At 41.9% G+C, this 23,517-nt stretch overlaps 1 protein-coding gene across 3 annotated transcripts in view; it reads right to left on the reverse strand.

Annotated features, from left to right (window-relative positions):
• Positions 1 to 23,517, reverse strand: part of Dnah3 (dynein axonemal heavy chain 3) — a 161,497-nt gene that overhangs the window by 136,386 nt on the left and 1,594 nt on the right. For 2 of the 3 annotated variants that reach the window (XM_076941759.1, XM_076941762.1), the window contains exons 2-10: positions 19,843 to 19,947; positions 19,091 to 19,313; positions 14,288 to 14,360; positions 13,759 to 13,933; positions 12,886 to 13,075; positions 10,799 to 10,994; positions 6,844 to 6,969; positions 5,888 to 6,083; positions 4,054 to 4,233 (exon numbers count right to left, since the gene is read on the reverse strand). In XM_076941759.1, coding sequence (XP_076797874.1) covers positions 4,054 to 4,233; positions 5,888 to 6,083; positions 6,844 to 6,969; positions 10,799 to 10,994; positions 12,886 to 13,075; positions 13,759 to 13,933; positions 14,288 to 14,360; positions 19,091 to 19,313; positions 19,843 to 19,947 — 1,464 coding nt within the window. Of the gene's footprint in view, positions 1 to 4,053; positions 4,234 to 5,887; positions 6,084 to 6,843; positions 6,970 to 10,798; positions 10,995 to 12,885; positions 13,076 to 13,758; positions 13,934 to 14,287; positions 14,361 to 19,090; positions 19,314 to 19,419; positions 19,813 to 19,842; positions 19,948 to 23,517 lie in introns of those variants that run through there. The other variant, XM_076941761.1, reaches the window with a different exon arrangement.

The following is a 23,517-nucleotide window of genomic DNA, read 5'->3' on the forward strand; positions in this document are numbered from 1 at the left end:
AGGCAAAAACCACTTTACCACTTAAGCTGTTTCTCCAACAACCTACGTAGCTGGCTTTATTTGACATGCTCATTGTTGTATTCTCAGGCCAAGCAAGGGCTTTGTACTTAGTAAGTGCTCAATAAACAGCATGGAGAAAATGAATAGTCCAGTGGTACTTCTCTCCTCTCCACTACTTCATTTACTCCTCTAACGAGAGCTGGGGACTGGGTTCAAAATCTGACGCTGTCACTAACCAACGCTGCACTACAAGGAAAGCACTGCTCAGTGAACCTCTCACCTGTAGAAAACAGAGGGGCTGGGTTGTACTCTTAGCTTAGAAAAAAACAAAAACAAATAAACGAATGATGCCCCTGTCTCTCTGGTGTCTGTCTTCATTTGTGTAAAGTGTGTGCACTTGTGTGTATCAGATATGGGAGTATGCTCACAGAGGTCAGAGGTCAACATTGAGTGTTTTTCTTGATCACTCTCAACTTTATTTTTTGAAGCAGGGTTGTTTTTTGTTTTGTAGCCCTGGCTAGCCTAGAACTCACAAAGATCTACCTACTTCTGTCTGGGAATACAGGCATGTGCCGCTACACAGACTGAGACAGTGATATTTTTGAGTCAGGGTCTCTCACTGAACCTGCAGCTCATCTATCAAGCAAGCTAGCTAACCAGAGCATTTCAGAGAACCACCTGTCTTTGCAAACTCCTTCCTCAGCTTTGTTTTGTGGGGCAAACACTTTACAACTGAGTCCCCTCCCCAGTTCAACCTCTCCAACTCTCTAATAGTATATGCATGTGTGTCTCCAGGAGTATTTTCACGTGCATGGCTCCAGCAGGCTGTAGAGTCCCTTTTGGAGACTCACTACCATATCACAGGGCCTTGTCTGCTTTGATAATGTTTAGCGACTGGACTCAGCAAAGACCTTCAGACTGTTCTCTGAGGTTCTATGCCTTATAAATTACACGTCTGCCTTTTCTGAGAAAGAGCGAGCAGCAGGTTAGACAGGGTGGAAATGAGTGCATGTGATCATGGTTCTCCTTGGGTGACCCAAAGTCTTTAGACTGGTGGAGGACAACTTCTTTGTTGTGGATGTGTTGTAGGCAAAGCCAGAAAGCAAGAGACAAGACTATCATTGGTCCAGGGCCTGGTTAAAGGGGCCCCAGGGAAACACAGCTGACATTCCCCAGGCCTTTCAATAGATCTCATGTGAATCTCATGTGAATGGGATTGTGGAGCCTATGTTGGGAAGAAATCTTGAGTCAGAAAAAGAAATTCTTCTTGTGGAGTTGAATGTGGAGGTTCTCCTATGTCCTGTGGACACTCTGAGATGGAAACAATGATCCTGTTCTATCCAGAAAATTGATACTTTCTACCTTTCAGCTCTCTGATTCTGCTCTCTTGATCTCCCCACCATGTTCAAGGCTTCCCCCATGTGTGACTCTGGTGTTGATATTGCCTGCAATGGTGAGTGAGTAGATTCTGCCATCAGGGCAAAGTCTGACCCAGCAGCCCCTTTTCATAGTTATGTATGCACTCTCCTCATAATGAAAGGAACGCAGGAGAGATATAGGGAAAACTGAGGATGGGTGGACTATATTTCATTGTATAGATATACAGAATCCTCAAAGAATAAATATGGTGCCATGGGTAAAACCCACTGCAGTTCTATGTTATATTTCCCCTCTCATTTCATTCAACTTTGACTTCTGCATCTCCTTCACCCCTTTCATTTGAGTCTGGATTACACCAGCTTTGTATTCCTGGCTTGTACTGCTCAGTATTTACTTTGGTTTCCTTCAGTAACTCTTTCTCTCTGGCATGCTTTCCTTTTTACAGCTGGAATGCTATTTATGTTTTGAATTATTGCTGGGGTCTGGGGAAATGGCTCAGTGAGTAAGGTGTTTGCCACATAAGCTCAAGGACCTGAGTTTGGATTCCCAGCACCTATGTATATGCTGGGTACAATGATGCATCTGTGATTCTAGTACTGGGAAGGCAGATAGGCAGAGCTCACAGGCCAACCTGCCTAGCTGAACTCAGGGAGAGATTCTGCCCCCAAAATAATGTCCAGATAGATTAAGAAGACATTTGACCTCTGTCCTCCACAGACCTGCATGCACACTCATGTATCACATGTATATGTACTTATGTAGATATGTGCACACACATAAACACACACACACACACACACACACACACTTGTAACTGAATTTCAGCTTGAAACCTTTTCAACTTAGTATAATCCCTGATGGGAAAACCCTGAAGGAAAGGTTTCCTTCTCTTCCTAGAACTCTACAGTGGCAAGCAAACCCATGGATGCCATGGAACTTCAACACAAAATGATATATCTATTTTTGCATAGGAGATGTCCATTCATCTGCTGCTAGTTTTACATGTATGTCATAGACATTTAACCCTGAGGACTATAATTTAAATTTTTGCAATTAAGTTCAATGCAAAAAAGCCTGACGTTTTGGAAGGAAGTTGGTGCTGCAGATATTATTAAGAAGAGGACTCAGTGCCTGCATTACCTAGTAACGCCATTTGTATGTGTGCAGGGCTCATTTTCCAACCTGGTACAAACTAACCTCTGAGTACATCATCTTGGCATTATAATACACTCAGTCTAGTACCAGTTGCTGCTGGGCTGTTTGCAGTGCTGCTGGAAGCCCAGAAGCTGACTCTCCAGCTCCAGCTGATTGTAAGCATTGTCACTCAACAGCAGAGACACAAACTCAAGGGGTATGCACTTTATGTGTCCCCAATCCCACACTTATCTCTTCAAACTACAGTCTTCTCTTTCATTTCCTTCATAGGGATGTTGTTTGTAGGAGAGGTGCCCACTCCTTCCCCTTCTATACACTCATTTTTGTGATCAACCAAGCTTGGTTGTCATTAAAACTCCAAGCACAGGGGTTTCTGGTGAAATTAGAGCCTTCGTGTCACAGACTTCTCTATAAACCTAAGCTCTGTTTGCGTCTGTGTATGCATTGTGTGTGTGTGTGTGTGTGTGTGTGTGTGTGTGTCCTTTCCCATTTCACCCAACTCCTTTTCATTTCTGTGTGTGTGGTGCACGCCTGTATGTGCAGAGGGCATGGTTGAAATCATGTGTGTTCCTCTACTGTTCTCCATCTTACTTTTTGAAACAGTGTCTCTCATTGAATCTAGAGCTCACTAATTCTGCTAGTCGAACTGACAGCATGCCTCAGTCCTGTCTCCAACTATCTATCCAGTGCCAGGACTCTAGGCACATGGTACTACAGCTGGCTTTTACAGGGCTGCTAGTGATTGCATTTAGGTACCTTACTTACCAGACTGTCTCTCCTCAACCTCAAACCTCAGCTTCAAGTGTGTGTGTGTGTGTGTGTGTGTGTGTGTGTGTGTGTGTGTGTGAGAGAGAGAGAGAGAGAGAGAAAGAGAGAGAGAGAGAGAGAGAGAGAGAGAGAGAGAGAGAGAGAGGCAGAGAGAGATATAGAGAGAAAGAACAAAACAGAGATCTATCTTATAGGTCCCTTCCCTATGTAAAACTAGACATGGGTCCTCTCTTGTCATACCAGCTACCCAAAGGGAAATGGAAAAATGTTAGGTCATGTGGAAATCTTGCCTAGTAGACAAAGTTTACTTGTAATTTCATTCTGGAAAAGAAGCTCAGGGTAAAGAGCTTGAGCCAGGAAAGGAAGGGTTTGCTTCTCTTCCTAGAACCCTACAGTGGCAAACAAACCCATGGATACCATGGAACCCCAAAACAAAATGAGATATCTATTTTGCTTAAATCTTTGGCAAATTCATGCCAGCTCATCTTCAATGAATTTTTAACCCACATAGGATGCCTTGGGATTTGTCTGTCCCTTCTAGGGCAGCATACAAAGGCAGAAAATTAGGAGGGATGTAGGAAAGACCTATATAATCATCCTCAGAACAAGGGAGTGTGTTGAGGATGAATCCCAAAATTAAACTGCCTGCCCGAGTACCACGTGAACCATGATGTTGCAACCAGCCACTTGATTATTCAGTAACAAACTCAACTATAAAAATATAAATGAATGATTAGGCAAGTACTATACCTTGGGGATCCTGTCAGAATTCTTAATAATTTCCAAGAAGGAATTCTTTATTAATTGCCAGCACTCATCAAAAGTTGGGTTGAAGACAATAGTGGGTTCATCCACTTCAAGTTTAATCATGATTAGCTGAGGTATAAAGAAGTCCATCTCTTGGTAAGGCTCCTTAAAATCGTTTCCATCCTTTAGGAGATACGAGATATATTAGGTGCTGCTATCCATTCATAGTGCTATCCAAGCACTGAGAGAGGATGTCAGCATGCTTAAAATTGAGTCTACCCTGTCAGGAGTTTATGGCTTCTCTAGTTCCCAAGGCCTTTCCACAGGACAGTTTATTTTAATCCAGGTCTCCTGTCCTATTTCTAAATCTTTCCTGCCTTTCAAAATTATCTAAAAAAAAAAAATGTCTTATAAGTCTTCCTGCTTCCTTCACTTCTGAATTTCCATATTTCTGCTTCTTTCTGTTATTTTATCTTCCACTTAGAAGAATTTTCACTCTCCCTTCACCTTGTCTGTTATAAAACTGAGGGGAGGATCTATGTCTTGTTCATCTCTTTGCTTCAAAATACCTAAGACAGCTATTAACACCTAGTAGGTGCTTAATAAAAACATATAGACTGAATCCAAAAGAATGGATAGTTGTCTGTATACTTTAAATGACAATGACCTGGAGCACATGGTGCACTTCAGTCAAAATGTCAACTTCCCTAAACAGAAGCATTGATGAGGAGATATCCAACGAGGCTCTGTGAGTCAGGGTTACACAAGACCCCTTTCATAAATTACAGTGCTCAGTGTGGTCCTCATATAGCAGCTGTAAAGACTTGTCTAAGTGGTTGGCTTGAGAGCTTTTTAGACTGTCTGAGGGAAGACTACAAGTGAATCAAACACTCACAAATTTCTGCTTCCCTCAAACAAATATTACCTCCCTCTTTGTGTGGATCCCACACATGGGGGGAAGTAAAAGTTATTTTATTTTATTTTGTTTTCCCATGTGCCTCGCAGAGTAGATGCATACCACTGTGGTTGCTATGAAATAGACATCTCAGGGGGTCATCACAGCCCAAATTCAGCATCATTGGCTTTTATATGTTTTGAGCAACTAACAGAAGTCTACCTGCCTGTGCATCTTCCTACTGAGATAAAAAGAGATAAAAGGCAAGGGCTTTTATTTTATTTGGGAAAACGCTTAGAATTTGACTTTTTTATAATCAGGAAATTTAAAAATATTCACTATACTGTAAAGGTGAAATGGGTACACAGCATAAGCTTTCAAACATTCTCTATGATCCTTAGGCTGTCTAAATCTAGGGGGCATTATAATGCTTTGAAAGCCAAGGCTTCGTGCATTAAGCTTTTATTTCTTCTTTACTGAAGCAGTTTTACAAAGCTGTTAACTCACCCATCTAGCCTTTCATTTTTGGAGATTCAATCTCAAAGACCAAACAATGAGCCACCACTGGTGACAAGTGAGCACAAGAGCTCCTAAATGTTAAGACAAAGGTTGATAGCAAAAGGTCACAGCTCCATCTTTGCACCAGAGAGGATGAGAACAAGTGGCCTCCCCAACACATCCTCCATTTTGTGTATCATTCTTTCATTCTCTTAAGAAAACTTTTTGAAAATTTGTTTCCAGAGATATTATTTTAGTCAACTTAGTAGTGGGTAATGATTTGACAAAAGTTTGCTGTGCATTTTTAAAAAATAAAGCAATAGTCACCAGTGTGTGTTCAATTCAGCATCTCACCATCTGGCCTGGCTCGATGCTGAGGACATGCACGAGCTCAAACTAGGCTGTCTTACCTCGAGAGGGCTGCGTATGGACGCCCCTACAAACCTTGTGTATCATGAAGAAAGAAACGAGGTCCCTGAGGGACTTAATGACCAACTCTCTGAGCTGTAGGGACATGAAGGAAGCCACGGAAGCAAAGTATTCCTCAATGTTTCGAGAGGAGTCATAGTCGTTCTTGGGAGCGAAGTGGACCCAGTGTTCCTTCTGTGTCGCAAAAAGCTGGGCACAGGTGGGTATCCATCTACAGAGATTGGACGACACTCAAGTAAGTGGCTTTCTGAGCTCTTGAGCCTAGGAGGTTACTAAAGTACACTTCTGGGAGTGACTGTGTTTCCATGAGGATTGACTGATGGGGAGGAATGTTAACAGTTAACATATAATCCCACAGGCTGGAGGCTCAGCTAAATGTGCAAGAAGGAAGAAGTCTTCAGTGCATTCTCCCTCTCTGCTTCCTGGTCATTGTGTTGCAAGCCGCCCAGCTCTAACAGTCCCACCCCATTATGATGGGCAGAAACCTCTGAAAATGTGAGCTTCTTCCTAAGTTCATTTTCTTTGGTATTTTTTACAGTGAAAGACAGCCTGACTGATAAACTCATCGCTTGGTAATGTCTTCGGTTCTGGATATAGCACTGTATGCATTTGCTAAAGGAAAGGAGTTGCTAAAGGATTGCCTAATGTCTGAAACCTCCCTAACTTTGGAGCTAGAGGCTATTCATTTTGGGTCATCTCAATCCAAGCCATTTCAGTACCTTGTGCCTTAGCACCAAGACTGAGAGGATCACAAGGAAGACACAATGAGAGTGGTATTCTGACCAAACATGATTCTGAAAAGGCAGAGGGAACGTGGGAGGGAGAGGCAGAGAGGGAGGGCAATTGGATATAAGGTTGCCAGACAATAGTCACAGGATGGGGACAGGACAAGAAGGTGTTGTGGAAAATCAGCTCTTATTTGGGGGAATTTTAAGTCTTTACAGTACTGGGTTACTGCAGGAGACACTGACTTGGTGAGTAGAATATGTCGTGCATCCAGGCAGTGCGTCTGTATCATCTCCTTGTACTCGTGTGGCAGCAGAGGCAGTTTTCCAGCCAGTAAGTCTGCTGTCCTAACAAACCTGAGGTTTTTAAATCTGCCAAAAGGGAGAGAGAAATGCCACTGTAAAAAACTAATCCATCCTGGGCAGGGCGGGGGGGGGGGGAGGCAAGTTCAAAGGACACATGTTCTCAGTTTTTAATTCTTAAGCTAGAATAGCACCCCCTAAAACTAGTGATGCTGGGCAGCTTCACACACACACTCACACTCAGAGAGAGAGAGAGAGAGAGAGAGAGAGAGAGAGAGAGAGAGAGCGCACAAGAGGTGGGGAACAGAGAAAGGGAAACGGGAGAGGGAAAGAGGAAAGAGAAGGGAGAAGGAGAGGAGAGAGACTTCCAAAGAGCTTCATTGAAGCCATCATGAATGAAGCATTGGGCTTAACTGCCTGCTGAGTTGTAGCAGAGAAGAATCAGAAGTGGTCTGTGAACATGCAGGTTCTGCTGCTTCTCACATGTTGCTCAACTCCAGGGCACACCATTCCCACAAAGCAGACTGTGAATGGTGCCTCTGTCATTGTTCCATGGAGCAACACTGGACAGTATTTTAGTTTGGACGGCAGAAAGAATGGAGAGTAGGGACTCTTCATTGCTTTCAAGCCAGAGGTAAACCTTGGCTGTCTTTCCTAGGGTGACATCTTGTTTTTTAAAGACAGGGTCTTTTATTGACCTGGAACTTCTTGTCTCCACCTCCCCATTCCTAGGTTTCCAAGCATGTGACTTCATGCTGGCTTTTTACCTGGGAGCTGGAGGATGAACTCAGGTCCTTATACTATGTGCAGACTTTGCTAAGTCATCTCCTCAGCCTTGCTGCTGGACTTCCTGTGATGAGTTAGGTGTGACTTATACTGCTCTTGACCAACACTGCTCACCCTCTGGGCAGGTTCACCACACAGCCCTTATGTATCTGTGCTTATACTGTGTAGACACTCTGAATATTTGCTGAATGAAGGGATGACCTCTCATTCTTTCTACGTTGCTCCTTTTCCCCCTCCCATTTTTTTTTTTTGGATCTGTGGACACTCTGCCACTTGCCACATCCCATAATTTTCACCATTTCTTTTCCAGAATCCATTCTTCTATGAGTTGCTCCTTTCAGTCATGACTGTCTGTTACTTCTCAAACTAGATCTTTGCCCAGTGTCCTCAGCTCATCCCATTGCTGGCCTCTCAATGCCGTATCTATTTTAATGATCTATCAGACCCTCTTCCTTAGAATGCCACTGTCTAGGGTGCTTTAGGTGGAGGTAGTGAACTTTGTCTTCTCTGTGTGCAACCAAACACAGAACACTTCCAGGACAGGTGGGGCCTGAAGACCTTACACTCCACATAGACATCCGACACTGCTGTGGCTCCTTCCTCTCTAATAAAATCCTAATAAACGTCTCCTATTGGTGGGAGCAGCTTCTCTACATTTCCCTCAGGCCAATCTCAATACAGCCCCCAAATGCACAAACTTTACCAATAATGAAGACATCTTAGGTTAGTTAGTTTTCTCCTCTTAAAATTTTAAAAGTTGAATAGTTTGGGTCACATAGGAAGACCAGCATGTAATTTCCTTGACAAATCTTTCCCCTTGTTGGTTTTGTGCCCCTGATTTTTCTAATGAGCTAAAATGATTCATTAGCCTGAACTTTCAGTAACCTTTCCCATCTGATTTGTACCCTTTCTTGAAGAGCCCATTTTAAAAAAAGCCACACTCTCTCCCCTCTCCCAGAATAACTACTAGAATGGTTAAACAAAATATGGTACTGCCAAACTATGGACTATTATTCAGTTATAACAAGAAATGTTACTGATATTTGCTTCTCTGTGAATGGATGTTGACAACATTGTATTTAATTCAGAAACCAGACACAAGAGACTATGCATTGTATGATTCAGTATATACTACACATCTGGAATCTGCAGATCTTCTGAGACAAAGATTATTAGTGGTTTCTAAGGGCTGGAGGGGTGGATTGGATGTGAATGACAAACACGTCCTTTAATTAGATAGTGGCAAGGGTGACACAAACTTGTGACAAACATAAAAACTACTGTACATGCACTTTAAAGGGGTAAGCATGGTGGTTTGAATGAGAATGTCTGTCATAGGTTCCTGTGTTTGAACACTTAGTCCCCATTTGATGGCACTGTTTGGGAAAAATGTGGACTACCAAGGAGGTGGAACACTGCTGGAGGAAGTATATTGCTGTGCTGGATAGTTTCATGTCAACTTGACACAAGCTAAAGTCATCTGAGAGGAGGGAACCTCAATTAAGAAAATGCCTCCATAAGATCCAGCTGTTGGGCATTTTCTTATTTAGAGATTGATGAGGGAGAGCCCAGCCCATTATGGGTGGTGCTAACTCTCTGGGCTGGTGGTCCTGGGTTCTATAAGGAAGCAGGCTGAGAAAGCCATGGGGAGCAAGCCATAAGCAGCATCTCTCCATGACCTCTGCATCAGCTCCTGCCTCCAGGTTCCTGCCCTATTTGAATTCCTGTCCTGACTTCCTTTTGTAATGAACAGTGATATAGAAATGTAAGCCAAATATGCTCTTTTTTTTCTCCCAAGATGGCTTTCAGTCATGATGTTTCATCTCAGCAATAAGAAACCCAACTAAGACAATCACTGTGGACAGGTTTTGAGGGTTTCTAGTCTCAACCCACTTTCTCTTCCATCTGTTCCCCAGGTGTGGATGGATCATGATCAGGTGACCTGATCCTGCCATGTCTTCAGGTTGCCATGTCTTCACTGCCATAAGAAGCTCTATCCTTCCGGAATCACAAGCCAACATAAACCCCTTCTTCCCTGAGATAATTATGATCATGACCTCTATCACAGCAACAGAAAAGTAAGTAACACAGTGAGTTTTACAGTTGCTCTTTCATCTGTGGGTACTGCATACATGGATTCAATCTATAGTGTGTATGAAATTATTCTGAAAGAATGCTTTTGTACTAAATAGTACAAATTTTGTTCTCGAAATAATTTCCTAAACAACTCCTATAACACTTACTCACATAGTATTTCCATTGTACTAGACAAGATAATTGCTCTGAAAATGATTTTAGTATATAGGAAAGTATGAGCCTCTGAAGATACTAGAGTACTTTATATAAGAGGCTTGAGAGTTTATGAAGTATAGTATCTGGAGTCCTGGAAATAATCTCTTTATATAATAAGAGTCAACTGTATATCTCAGGCTTGGAAATTTGAAAAAAAAATGGTATCCTCTCCATCTCATCTAGATTCCTATAATTTCTAGAGTGAATATAATTATTGATAAATACAACTGAGAGACTATAACATGCCAACTAGACTCCATAAAGAAAAACAGACCCAAACCTTTAAACATCTCAAAAGGAGAGACAGATAAGTAAGCAGCATAGAATTTTAATTTAGGGTGACAAGTACCACCATGCAGAGAATAATGAATTAATTTCTCTTGGGTACTGAAGTTTTTATCAAGTACTAAGTACTTTGCATGTACTGAGTTACTTATTTCTCTTAATATCCCTATAAAACAAAAACATCTTATATCAAACTTAAAGACCAAACTTAGACACTAAGAAGGCAAGATCCAAAGGTGAGAGGCAGCACACCCATCTACCCGCAAAGCAGAGATAAGATTTGGACACAAACTGAACCCACCATGCTCCAGGGCTTATCGACAAGGGGAATGTATTTTGGGAATGCAAAGGAGAACTTCTTATACCTGTAGGTAGGCTTTCATTTACAACTCACACATTCTGTCTAGGGTCTCAGTTGGGCCCATTCTACTGTAGAACAAGAGCTGCTCGCACTGCACCATACTGAAGAGGTTTGTTCACTTATGTTCTGAACAATAAAGAAAGGAGACCGAAAGGCCAGGGGTCAATGCCTTACTCTGCAAACCACAGTTCTTTGAGGGTGTACATCATGGGATTCACTGTGTGCAAATGCTCCTCATTCCACTTCTTGGCACTCTGGTAGATATTGTGCCAGGGCACAGGGGCCCGGATCACTCTGTGAGGAAACAAGCGGGGGATGCTGGTGATGAACAGCCTTTTCTTCTCCATCGGGTCCATGAGGATGTAGTCAACTAGAATGAAGAAAAAGGATGTCCCATTAGGAAGGATCTTTAAACATCCTGAGCTCCTGGCTTCATACACTCCAAATGGAAATGAATCTCTGGCCATTTACACCCAGAAATGCCTCCTCATTGACTGGGTCAGAAATACGCTGTTAGGTGTGACTTAACTGGGTTCTGCTGGTATATGTTGTTTTCTTTCTGAAGATGTGTCACTGGAAGAAGGGTGACTTCCCAGTACAGAGAGCTTGGATTCTTTCTTTTGACAGTGCATTAGCATTTGCTGCTACTCTATTAGTGGTTAATTGACTTCGCTCACCATGAGAATTACACAAACATATAAATCAATACAGTAAGCAACACCAGATACTTATAAATGGAAATTTAGACATCAAATGTGTTTTCTTAGAAAAGAAGGATTGGTGAGATCTTTGTCGGGCGACAATTCTGCTGCACCATGAAGAATGAATATGAGTTTATTAGAGGAAGAACATTGGGGACAGGGTGATGTCTCATATGGACATGAAGCGTCAGACGGTCTGCTCAAGGAGCTACAAGCTAGGCTGCAGCAGACATGTCAGATGCTAGTGACAACACTGAAGATATATACCCGGAAAAGCAAGTTGGAGCTAAAAGCAAAAGACCTTACATGTTTATTCTTAGAAATGATTTCTGTGCGATAACAGGCAGCCATTACACTGACCTCATTAGCCAGGAAAACAGAAATTGCTAGATATTTTGGTAGACATGCAATAACAAGGCAGAAAAATAACAGGATCACCCTTCCCCTTTCTCATATCAGCTGTCATTAAATGCTTCCTAGTGTGTTCTGTGTTCTGTACAAAACAATGGGCTCAGGATAGAGGGGAGCAAGGAGCAGTGATATGCCCATCACTACCCAAAAGCTACTGATCTAAAAAGGAGCCCAAAGCTACAGATATGAGAGGACAACAGCACAGAAACAAAGGCCCAGGAGGACTTGTAAAGCAGGATAAGCTGAAAGTAGAGGAACTAGACTGCAGAGGATGAAGGGACAACAGAGGAGAATAGAGAAAACCCTTAGGAGAATGGGCAGGTCTTGAGCTATATTTTGAAGGTTGGGTACCCACAGTGTAATGTCTGTGTCTATTACATCCATGTCACCTGAAGCTTGTCAGTCATAAATCTTGGGCTTTACCCCAGATATACAGCTACTAAATCTGCACCTGTGGTTTTTTTTTTTTTTTTTTTTTATCTAAATCATCAGGCCACAAGCATGCCTATTTGAAGATGGTTAGTTCAAAAGTAAACCTTAGTGATGGTGGCTGGATGGGGAAACATTTGCATCAAAGGTTACATGGAATTCTGGGATGAGTTCAGTGATATCAGGATGGTGACTGATAAATTGGCCATGTGATGGTCCATTTTGATTATCAGTTTGATTGGACTGACCAATGCCTGACAGATTAGTAAAGCATCCTCCTGGGTGTGTTTGTGGGGATGTTTCCAGGGATAATTGATATGTGAGCCATTAACTGAAGAGGAAAGACCCATCTTGGTTGCAGATAGAGACCATCTAATAGGATGGAAGCCTAGATAGAACAAAATCCAAAGAAAAAAGCCTGTTAGCACACACACATGTTCTTTCTCTTCTCTCTGCTCCCTGGGTGGGATGAGGTGAGCAGCTCAGTGGCACCACATCTCCCTACTGTGTGATACTCTGATCCATCACAACCTGCAAGCAATGGAGGTAGCTGTTCATGTCCCCAAACCTCTGAAACCATGAGACAAAGCGAACCATTCCTCCTTTGAACTGATTTTTCCAGCTATCTCATAACAGCAATAACAAAGCAGAGACATACAGACAGGAGAAAGACAGTGCCCTCTGTATAGGAGCTCCTTGCCCACTGAAGCCCAACCTTACCAATGCTTTTCATGAGGCTATAGTAGTAGTCACTTTCCTTCTCAGACCTAAGCAACACTTGAAGGGGTTCAAGGGCTGGAGTTGTCAGCAGCATCTTAGGAATCAGCTTGTAAATTCGCACCATCACCTCCTCGTCCTCTGGGGCAATCATGTCTTTTCGGATACCGTTGGTCAAATAGTAGTAATATCTCTTCCAGAAATGAAGAAAGAAAAAGGTAATGACCAAATGGTGGTGCCTACCTATTCCACCCACCAGCCAATCACCATCAGGCAGCCAACGGGCCATTCACACAGCAGCCATCCATGCCTTTTGCAGGTCACTTCACACACATCACATGTGACAAGGCCATGGGCAGGATCTTCTCGCTAAAGAAGAGAGCTGCTCAGCTCTGAGTATTTCAGTTTTCCTTATAGGAGCTGGAGATCCTATAGAGATTCCCTTTATTTTCGAAATGCATCCACAGGCTACATTCTGCTTATGATTGATAGGATCTCCAGAAAAAAAAAAAATACAGAACACAATTGGCTCACTCACACAATAGATCTTCTTCACTGTTTATCTTAAATCCAGATGTAACAGAATGCCCTTTGGTGTGTGACAAAAGTTTGCCACCCACCGTGGGCTGCCATGTGAATGAACTATGCACTCACAAGCCCCATTTTTAAAGGTCTGCCCCTCCATGTGCCTCTCCCCCTCAAGTAGAGAAAGCAAACATATATACATCCAAATCTTCATTCAGTGCTCTATGGTGGAGTTTGGACTTCAGTATTCTTTTTAACATTCCCCATTCCTTCTACCATTTGCTCTTCAGAATCATCCAGGTGCTGAGATGCTATTCACCAAGTTGGGGGTCACAGTAGAAAAGTACGTACCTCCAGGTCTAAGTCAGATGGTTTTTGCTCTTTACTTTCTATTTCCATCTCCTGTTGCAACATCACATTCATCTGCTGTTCTGGACTCATGGGTCTGCTTTCTGGGCGGGTCAAGCAGGAGTCCGTGGTATTCTTCATGCTCAAGGAGGATGAGTATTTGCAGGCAAGTGGCATCCTAAAAAGTTGTTACAGCTCATCTCATAGGAGTCCCACAGAGGCAACTATATTTTGTCAGTTCTACTTTTCCAACCTGAGGACTGCAAATGAAGACCCTCTCCTTTATGCCATCTAGTGACATCTAATGTGTGCATGTCAGAAGACCCAGATATGTAACACTTCACATTCTGCAAGCACTCAGTCCATCAACTTACTTTTATAAAAGTAGAGCCTTGAAAAATGTTGGAGGAAATGTACTGAGTGTGTGACCATGCTTTGAAACCGAGAAGCAGATATGACTTGAATGAGACCTGAGAGCGCCTTGCTTCAGTCCAATCTCCTCTATTCTATGGCACCCACAGTGACACCTTACCCAGTAGCATCATCCTTGGCTTTGAGGTAGAACTTCATTTTCTTCTTGGAGGGCTCTGTTGAAGTTTTAGATGCTGTGAGAATGGAGAAAGAAAGACATCAGGTATGGGCAGCCTTGAGCCATTCTCTGTCTGGAGGGGTGAGGCCCTTGGGGATGGCCTTAGAGAACAGTAAGGGGAGTAAACATGTTGGGAAGTGGGGAGGTAGAAAAAGTGGGCTCCAGTTATCTGTGTGGCTCTGAAGAAGCCACTTACTTACTCCTGGTCTCAGCTTCTCAGTTCTAAAATGAAGATGAGTGTGCCTTCCATTCATCCATACATTTAACAACTACTAACAATTTCCTCCTCATTGCACTGCCTAACATTCTATGTTCTATTTTCTAGGCATCAGTCATATTATTTAGTACTTGTTTTAAAGTAGACCCAGGCTTTTATAGTCAGTGGATTTATATTTTTTAAAGGAAAATTTTATGACACTCACAAATTTAAACAAAAAAACCAGTATCATCTCTAACAAGTATATAATAGCTGCAAATAAACCAAAGTCATTTGCAAAATTAGGTAACTACAGATAAATTTAATATTTGATACAAAAACAGTTTTAGTAAAGTTTAGCTAGAGACCATTTACTTGCTAAAGATATTAGGCTGAGGAAATTAAACATAGCTTAGAAATGTTAAAGACATACTTGTAACTAAAGTGACACTTTGAGAGACTTGAGGATTAGATGCCTTCCCTTATAAAATGAGAACTCAAGAAGAGATCCTTCAATTTCTTTCAATATAAAAAGCTACTCTGAGAATACAGCAATTTCTGAATAGAGCCAGAAACAATGATCCTGAGTGAGGTAACCCAGACACAGACAAATGTTGCATGCTCTCTTGTGTATGTGTTTATTTAGCTTTTAAATTTCAATACCTGTGTTGCCACCCAAATAACCATAGAAGTTAGATAGCAAGTAAGGGCACAGGAGGAAGGAGGGGATCTTCCAAGGAAGAGGAAATAGGAAATAGGAAATAGAGTTATAAAGAGATGAAGAGGAAAGTGGATTAGAAGGATCAAATTGGGGAGGGAATGGGAAGGCAGGGTGAAGGAAGGAATAGGGGGAGGGACAACACTAAAAGACATTTGAAAGGCCATACAGAAACCCACTACTGTAGAAGCTTCCTATGATATTTAAGAAAGAAATTTAAAAGGAGTCACTGTATACTAGTGGAGACAACACCTCAACTAAACATACAAGTAAAACCTCTCGTATTGGAAATGATGGTATCGTGTTGAGTTTTAAACCAAAGGTGTCCTATAGACCTCCAGAGACACTGCAGGCCATTGTCAAGACTACTGGTCATTCTCCACAACCTGAAAGTAAAATCCTTTGCTGAGGACACCACTTATTTATGTCACCAAACATGGAGAAGTAAGGCTGTTGCCCAATTAGAAGCTTAGCCCATCCTGAGTAGTGTTCATGAAGCTACAAGTTACTCTGCGTGCTACTGAAGGAGAAAATCAACAGTCAATATCATCCAGCTATAAACCTTGTAACATAGAACAGAAACTTGCCTACAAGATATAGTGGTGTAGAGGTGGCACAAATGTTTTAGGAATAACCAACCATTTTTTAAAAGAATGAATTTAAGGTCAATTCTATGAGGTGAAACCCATTACCTAATACTGCTAAAGTGGCTAAGAACCCAAGACTAGCTGGGTCATGGACCCTTAGGGGGAAAACCTGCTACTATTATTCTACTAAAGGAACATAGATGTAAAATGTCTAATGACGCATTGCTATTCCCATAGATGAGTGCCTTTCTCAAGCCTCACCAGAGAAGCTTCTTCTTGCACAAGATGGTAATTAACACAGGGAGACTCACAACTGGACAATGTGTAGTATTCTAAAGTAAGAGACTTTAAAATGCTTAGTTTCAAATAGGTTGTTGTAATCAGAGCCCTATCCTCAGGATCAGGGATCTAGGGGAAAGAGGGGACTGAAAGATTATAAGAGCTAGAAGTGATGGTTGACACACAAGGAAATAGCATCTTCCAGACACCACAGGACCAATGCACACATGAACTTATGGGGACTGTGACAACATACACAAGACCTGCACAGGTTCAAACCAGAAAAAAAAATCCCAGCACTAATAAGAGCAAGTGAACACAGGGTCCAACTCCAATCAAGGAGGAAAATTTGCAATTGATTTTTGCTGTGAAAGGGAAAATCAGTTTTCTGCAATAAATTGTTATTGGGTATAAACTACATGCTAAGGCAGGCTCCATGCCCAGGAGTAGCTGGCCAACACAAAACAAACTCTGTGGGTTTTATTGTTGATTTGGTTTTTTTTCTTTTATGCTTTGTTGTTATTGTGCATGCACACACATGTGTGTGTGCTTTTGTTTTGTTATTTTTGTCTTGTTTTTTCCTTTGTTTTGATTGTTTTGAAAGTAAGAGAACATAAAGTGTTGGTTGGGTGGGGAGGTAGGAAGGATCTTGGAGTCATTAGGGGGAAATGATAAAAAAATGGATAAAAAATTTTAATTAAAAAGATACAGTGATTTCTAAACTAGGATGAAAGTGTTTACATAGTGAATTTTTTGCTTTTTTTTTTTAGCCTCAGACTTTCCAATTTATAGAATGCAATTAAAATATTTCTATTGTCTATAAGCTACTTAGGTTATATATTTTGTTATGGAAACTCAGACTTAAACAAGAGTCATAGTATTAGCAATTAGAACTTGAAACCCCATGTTTCTAGGTGTTGTGGGTTGCCCTGATGTTGTTTTCTGGTGTTAATTTTGCTTCCTCAGGAGAGGCTACTCTCCGATGAGCAGCAGCTTACACACTCAGGTGATACCATGTGAATCTTTTGCCCATTTTTACTGGTCAAATAAAGGCTAGCACCTGTAATTGGGCAGGGGAAGTAAAAGGTGGGATAGGAGGTCTAAAGGAGAACAAGAAAGGAAGAGAGGGAGGAGGAGAGAGGAGGAGAAAGAAGATGGAGCAGAACCACATGGCCAGGAGAAATTGCAAGTAGCAAGGGTATCATAGCTAGGGGATAGGTTGCTGTAGTGGTAGAGCTGCCCAATCTAGGCTTATAGCTTTATATTAACAAAGGTTTATTGTGGGTGAAAATTACTGCAACATGTAGGTGTGATCTCATGTGTTTAATGTTTGCTCTATGTCCTTGAAGCTTGAGTGTGTAAAGATAAAACCCTAGAGACAGGCATGTGTAATCAATCAAGAAGCAATGTTGCTCAGGGCTGCTTAGCCAGAATCCTCCAAAATGATATTCACGGGGCTAGAACCATAAAAACAACAGCAAAGAAACTAGGAAAACCACAGTAGAACCTTCAAGAATTCTGAAAGTAGAAAGATGTTGCAACCTCTGCTGGTTAGTTTGAACTGTCAGCTTGACACTGTCCACAATCACCTGGGAGGGGAGTGTCTTACTGAGGAACTGTCTAAATTAGGCTGGCCTGTGAACATGTCTATAGGTGTTATCTTGATTGTTAACTGAGTAGGAAGATTAACCCTGAAGGTGGATAGTACCATTTCATGGGCTGGGTTCTGACTTGTATAAGTTTTTAAAAAAAAAAAAAAAAAAAAAAAAAAAAAGCTAGCTGAGTATGCAGCAGACAAGGTCCCATGTTTTATCTTCTCTTCGTTCTGACTGTGAATCTGATGCTTTTAGTTACCACCTTGACTTCCCAACCATAATGGAGCCAAATATGCTTTTTCCTCTCCTAAGTTCTTTTGTTCAGGGTGCTTTATCACAGCAATGAAAATAAAACTTTGACACACACACACACACACCAAACAAACAAACAAACAAACAAACAAAGATAGTAGCATATTTTAGACATGGTGTACTTGATATTGAGCAGAGTCAAAAGAAGATTAGTGAGTGAGAAGATAATAGCTGAGGAATTTACTTATATCACAGAGGGGAAATGAAAAATATGAAATGATTTGAGACAGAAAACAGATTGAATGACTCCAAAGTGTATCTAACAAAAATTACAAAAGGATTCTGTAAGCAAATATCTGTATATTTGGTGGTATGAAATAAGCTAATGTCTGTAAGACACTGTGGTAAACAGTTTCCAAAATACATGCCTCCCATGATGCCCACTTCCTGACATGACTTTAACATGAGCTGCACCTGGTGATTAATTTTTAACAGACTATGGTAAAAATGATAAGACACCAGTTCTAAGGCTAATTTTCAAAATTTCTGTGGTTTCTGATATGTTGGTTCTGGCTTGTTTCCTCTCTCACTGATTCCAATGGAGGTATGGTGCCAGCTATCCTATGTAGAGGCCATGTGGTAAGGGACTGATAATGGCCAACAGTCAGTGAAAACTCAAAAATGGACACAATTCTGGAAGAGAATCCTTTCCTGTATACTTAGGTGACTATGATCTTGGTTGACACCTCGATTGATTGCATGAATGTGAGAGATCTTGAGCTTGAACAACCCAATTAAACCTAATACAGAGATCTGATCTGTAGAAACCCAGCGATGATGACGAGGATTTGCTTTAAGTCATGTCATTTTGGGGTAATCTGTGATGTAGCCATCTGTGACGTAGTTTAAGTACATTCAGCAGTGCTGGTGTTTGCAAATGATGCAAAAACTCTAACCATTATAGTAATTTCCATGTCACAGGCAGAGAAAGTGAGCTCTATGAAGTTATTCAAGTTTAGGTTCAACCAAGGGCAGGCAGAACCAGGATGAAAACCCAGGAGTAGAAGTTTCACTTAGAAGCCCCATTCTGCATAAAATATGGCATGCTGTTACAAGTACCTAATGGCAGTCCTTGACTGGTCTTGTCCCTTGGGATACTGATGGTGACTGGTTGATAGACCTTCAACAAGTCTTTCAGCTTCATGTCCTGAGCTGTCAAGGAATAGTTGTTGCCAATAGAGTCACTGGGTCCACGGTGTTGGTCCTGTTCTTTGAAGGGCACAGCCAGGGTCCAGGATGTGCGTTGCATCAGTGGGGGATAGAAGCTGTGTGACATGACAGTCTATGAGGGAAATTATGTAAAGGAGACATAGTCAGAGACATATCTGTGAGCCTGGGCTCTGCTCCCATTGAGACTGAGTTTCACAGACTATATTCTGGGTTTTTACCTTATATTCTCTCCAGGGAAATACTTTGTGCATGGATACTTCTCTACACAATGGAAGATATCTGAAGCCAAGGAAAACAGCTAGCATTCAACATCCAAGAGTTAGGTAACAGTATGCTTTTATCCTTCATGAACATGGTGAAAGGCATGTAACTACTCTCATTTTACAAGTGAAGCTGCTGAAATAGGTTTCTCTAACACAGTGGGTAAAAGGAAAGGCCAGATGCAAACACACCTTCATGCAAGCACAAACTCTTTATCCCATATGGCTGTAGTGTCTTCTGGTGGCAAAATGGCGAGAGCTATTGATCCCACTTGCCAAGACTATTCACATTTACTAGAACCCAATGAACACCCCTACAGGTGAGGTCTGTTCCTCAGATCTCTTCCTTCAGCAGGAGAGCTGTCAGCCATGGGCACTAACCTTATAGAGTTCAGATGGTTCCTCATTGGCAGACACAGGCAGAGGGGGCAGCTCTGGCCGTGCCTGGGAGTGGCTCATGTGATGTATGGAGTCACTTTTGTCAAGCTGTGGGAATGGGAACAAAATCAGTCTTGAGGAATTAGGACAGGTTTCTGGGCTCTGGAGAGCGTGAGAACTGCAGAGGTTCCCAGTTGTTTTATGCACACAGGGCTGCTCTTCCCCCTCCATCCACATACCTGACTATTTCCATTTTTAAATCATCAGCCTGTCTCCTCTCCAACACTTCCTCTTTGGCTTTTCCTTTATGGACAATCCGTTTATTTTCCTACCCCACAGGGAACCCCAAGTTTTGAGTGTGCCTATTACCCAAGCCTGTGGAGGGTTAAGGGTGAACTTCTTTTAATTTTTATTCATTTATTATTAGTATTAGTAATAGTATTATTGAGTATGTGCATGGTTTGTGTGTGCATGCATGTATGTGTGTGCACACTCGCATATGCATGATTTAGCTGTGCACATGTGTGCCACGATGTGTCCTGTGTTATAAATTGGTGGGCACTTCTGTGGAATTGGCTCTCTCTTTCCACCTTTATGTAGGTTTGAGGGATTGAATCCATATCACCAGGCTTGCAGGACAAGCTCCTTTACCTGCCGAGCCACTGTGTCAGGCCCCCAAAGTGGATAGCTTTTAAAAGTTGACTTTTGCATTTCACATATACAAAGCTTTGATTAAAAACATACTCAGGCAATGGTTTGGTATCCTCTGTATGTTTAACACGCATGTAAGCAACTCTCAGTGCTTCCTTTAAGAAACACGAGTGTGGGGGTCACCTTTCATCACTAGGGTGTGAGCCTCAGGTGGGCGTGAACTTTTATCTCCTACAGTCACTCTCAGTCTCCATGTGCCTCTCCTGAACAGAGCTGAAAGTGGCTGTAGGTTGAACAGCATTGCATGAGGTTTTTGTCTGAAGACTCAGCTCCATTATGCAAGACAGGCCCTTCATCTGAGGGGTGACAGAGACATGTCACTTCATCCCATCACTGGGGGAGAAACTGCTGGGTTGATGGAGAGATTTTGCTGTTCTCCACTTTCAGGATAATCTGAAGGATTTTTAGAAAGCTAATGTTGGTTTTGACTTTAGTCCTAAAATGTGACTTTGGGCTAGCTCTGGTGTAAGATGAGACGCTGTGTTAGAAATTTATTTACTTTGGTCTGCACATTATGTCATGCAAGATTGCCAATGCAGGCTGGGGTGGAAGAGGGACATAGGATTCCCTATTAGCCACGAATCACCAAGCCTAACTAACCCCTCACTGATAACCCCTAACCTCCATTAACCCCCTGGGGTTCCTATATCATTAAATAAGCAACATTATCTACCCAAACTCCAAATGATTGTATGACAGCATGCATGACCTTAAAGGATTTTTTTTTGGTAGCTCATTTTAGCTGATCAAACGAAGACCCAGAATGATGGGTATCACATCCCAAACACTTAAGAGGCAGACTTGTCTTCTAGGGAAGTGGCTTTTAAATGTGCATTATTCTTCAACCCAGAAATGTCAGAAATGGCAAGAACCCCTTAGTTGGCAAATTACTCTATGAAGGTCATGGGACCAAAACTTAACTGAGAACAGGCAAAGCCATGATCACAGATGTGCTTTAAGCTTGAGATCTTTGAAAACATTAAATCAATTCACCAATCTCATAGCCTAATGCAGTGTTTCTCCAAAGGCTGCTACCCATTAATAGTTGGCCAATGGGTACTTATTCTGAGTAGAACTGCTTGGTCCCTACCCCAAGCGTGATGTTCTTGAGGACCAATGACCTTGTTCTTTCATCTTATGATGTACTGACTTATTTTTATTGTTGAATGATTGCTTTTTTTTTTTTTTTTTTTTTGAGATGGAGCTTTTAACCCAGGCTGGCCTCAAACTCAAAATCCTCTTCTCAGCTTCTGAAGTATTGGAGTTCCAGTCATGAACCATCATACCCAGCTTTAACATGCTCATCTAAGTCACTGACTGCCTCTTTGTCCTTTACTTCAATCTCAAGTACCTGAGAGTTAACCAGTCATCTCCAAGAATTCTCTCTTTCGTGACTGAAATCTGTGCTGTCTCTGCATCATTGAGGGAAACAAAACAGGAAAAATCCCCAAACCAACTAGAAATAAAACTCATCATCCACATCAGGTACAATGCCATCCAAACAAGAGTCTGGCAAGGGTGCTTTCAGGGATATGAAGATACTCATTGTTTCTTTCAAGGTCCCAGATGTAGAGTATATATCAATGAATAGGTTAGGGCTGTCTGCATTGGGTCTTTGCATGCAAGGAGAATTTGTGGCCAGTGGAAAACTCTCCTTCAGCTTAGATTTTAAAATCTGTTTTAAATAAAAACTTCATTAGAAGTGCAACAAACACCACCAGAGCAGAACATCTTGAGTAGGTTACAACAAGAGCAGGAATGAACAATTAAACGCAGAAGCCCTGACTCTGTGGAGTCAGAGAGGATCTTTGTATCTGGAAGAGGGCTTGATGGTTGTGTTTCTGCTCGCCATGGGGCAAACTAGATTTCAGTGCCAAGGGCACTGGGAAGCTAATCCTCCCACCAGAAGAAAGCAGAATATAGTCCCGGTGGGAGAATCTGCCCTACCCCAGTGTCAATCTATGTGGCACATTGTGGCCGATCCTAGTCACTGGCTCTGGGCAGAGACCAATCAGATGGCTCAATGTTCCTATCTATGGTGATCGGCTAGAGGATGGCATGTGAATCACGCTTTTGATCAGAGTATTCCCTCATACATTGGCCAGAGCTACAGAGAAAGGCATACCCCCTGTCATTAGGGTCATTAACTGAGAGGCAGCTTATGCCCAGAACTTCCAACAATCATCTTTGCCTGTCATAGGAAATGTGTGCCTTAAAATAAAACAAAATATAAGCTGGTAAGTCACCAGAAGGAGAAAGTGTCTCATGGCATCAGCAGGAATCCTGTGTCTAACTTGGACTTCTTGGTTATCAAAATCTATAGATTCTTTGAGGTGTGGGGCACACTGAATTATGCTTCTATCTTCCCAACCTGAGAAAGGGTCAGTCTAATGACAGACATGAACACAGTTGACTCAGAAAGCTCAAGACAGAGAAGAGAGACACCCTAGCTCACAAGCAGACAGAGAAACTGTTCTCCGGCTTATAAAAAAAAAAAAAAAAAAAAAAAAAAGCAAACAGTAAGCAGGTTGCAGAGCAGGAGGATCTCTGTATTCATCCTTGAGCATGTTCCTGGGTGCAGACTAAGAGACATCCATAGAAAAGCTTGTGGGACAAGAACACAGAGCCATGGTGAGTAATCAGTACAGCCAGGAAGGAATCCACTTCACAATACAGCAGGGAGTTTTCTTGACTAATTCTGGCTAAGACTTTCTGAGGGAGAGTTAATGATGGGAGTGGATGAAGAGTCTTATAACTGCTTGCTAACAAACTGATTTGCTAACAACATGAATGTCTAAGTGTCCTCTTTGGTACATTTTAGGGAGTTTTCGTTTCAGAGCATGGGCTTGGATATATAACAGATCTAATTTACAAAGTGTCTACTTTAAATGCTCCTCTGGGTACTTAAAGTGATGACCCAGTGGTCTTGACATCTTGGGCTTTTTTTCATCCAATACTCTTGCATCT

This window comes from Arvicanthis niloticus, chromosome 1, assembly GCF_011762505.2.
Source record: "Arvicanthis niloticus isolate mArvNil1 chromosome 1, mArvNil1.pat.X, whole genome shotgun sequence".
NCBI lineage: Eukaryota > Metazoa > Chordata > Mammalia > Rodentia > Muridae > Arvicanthis > Arvicanthis niloticus.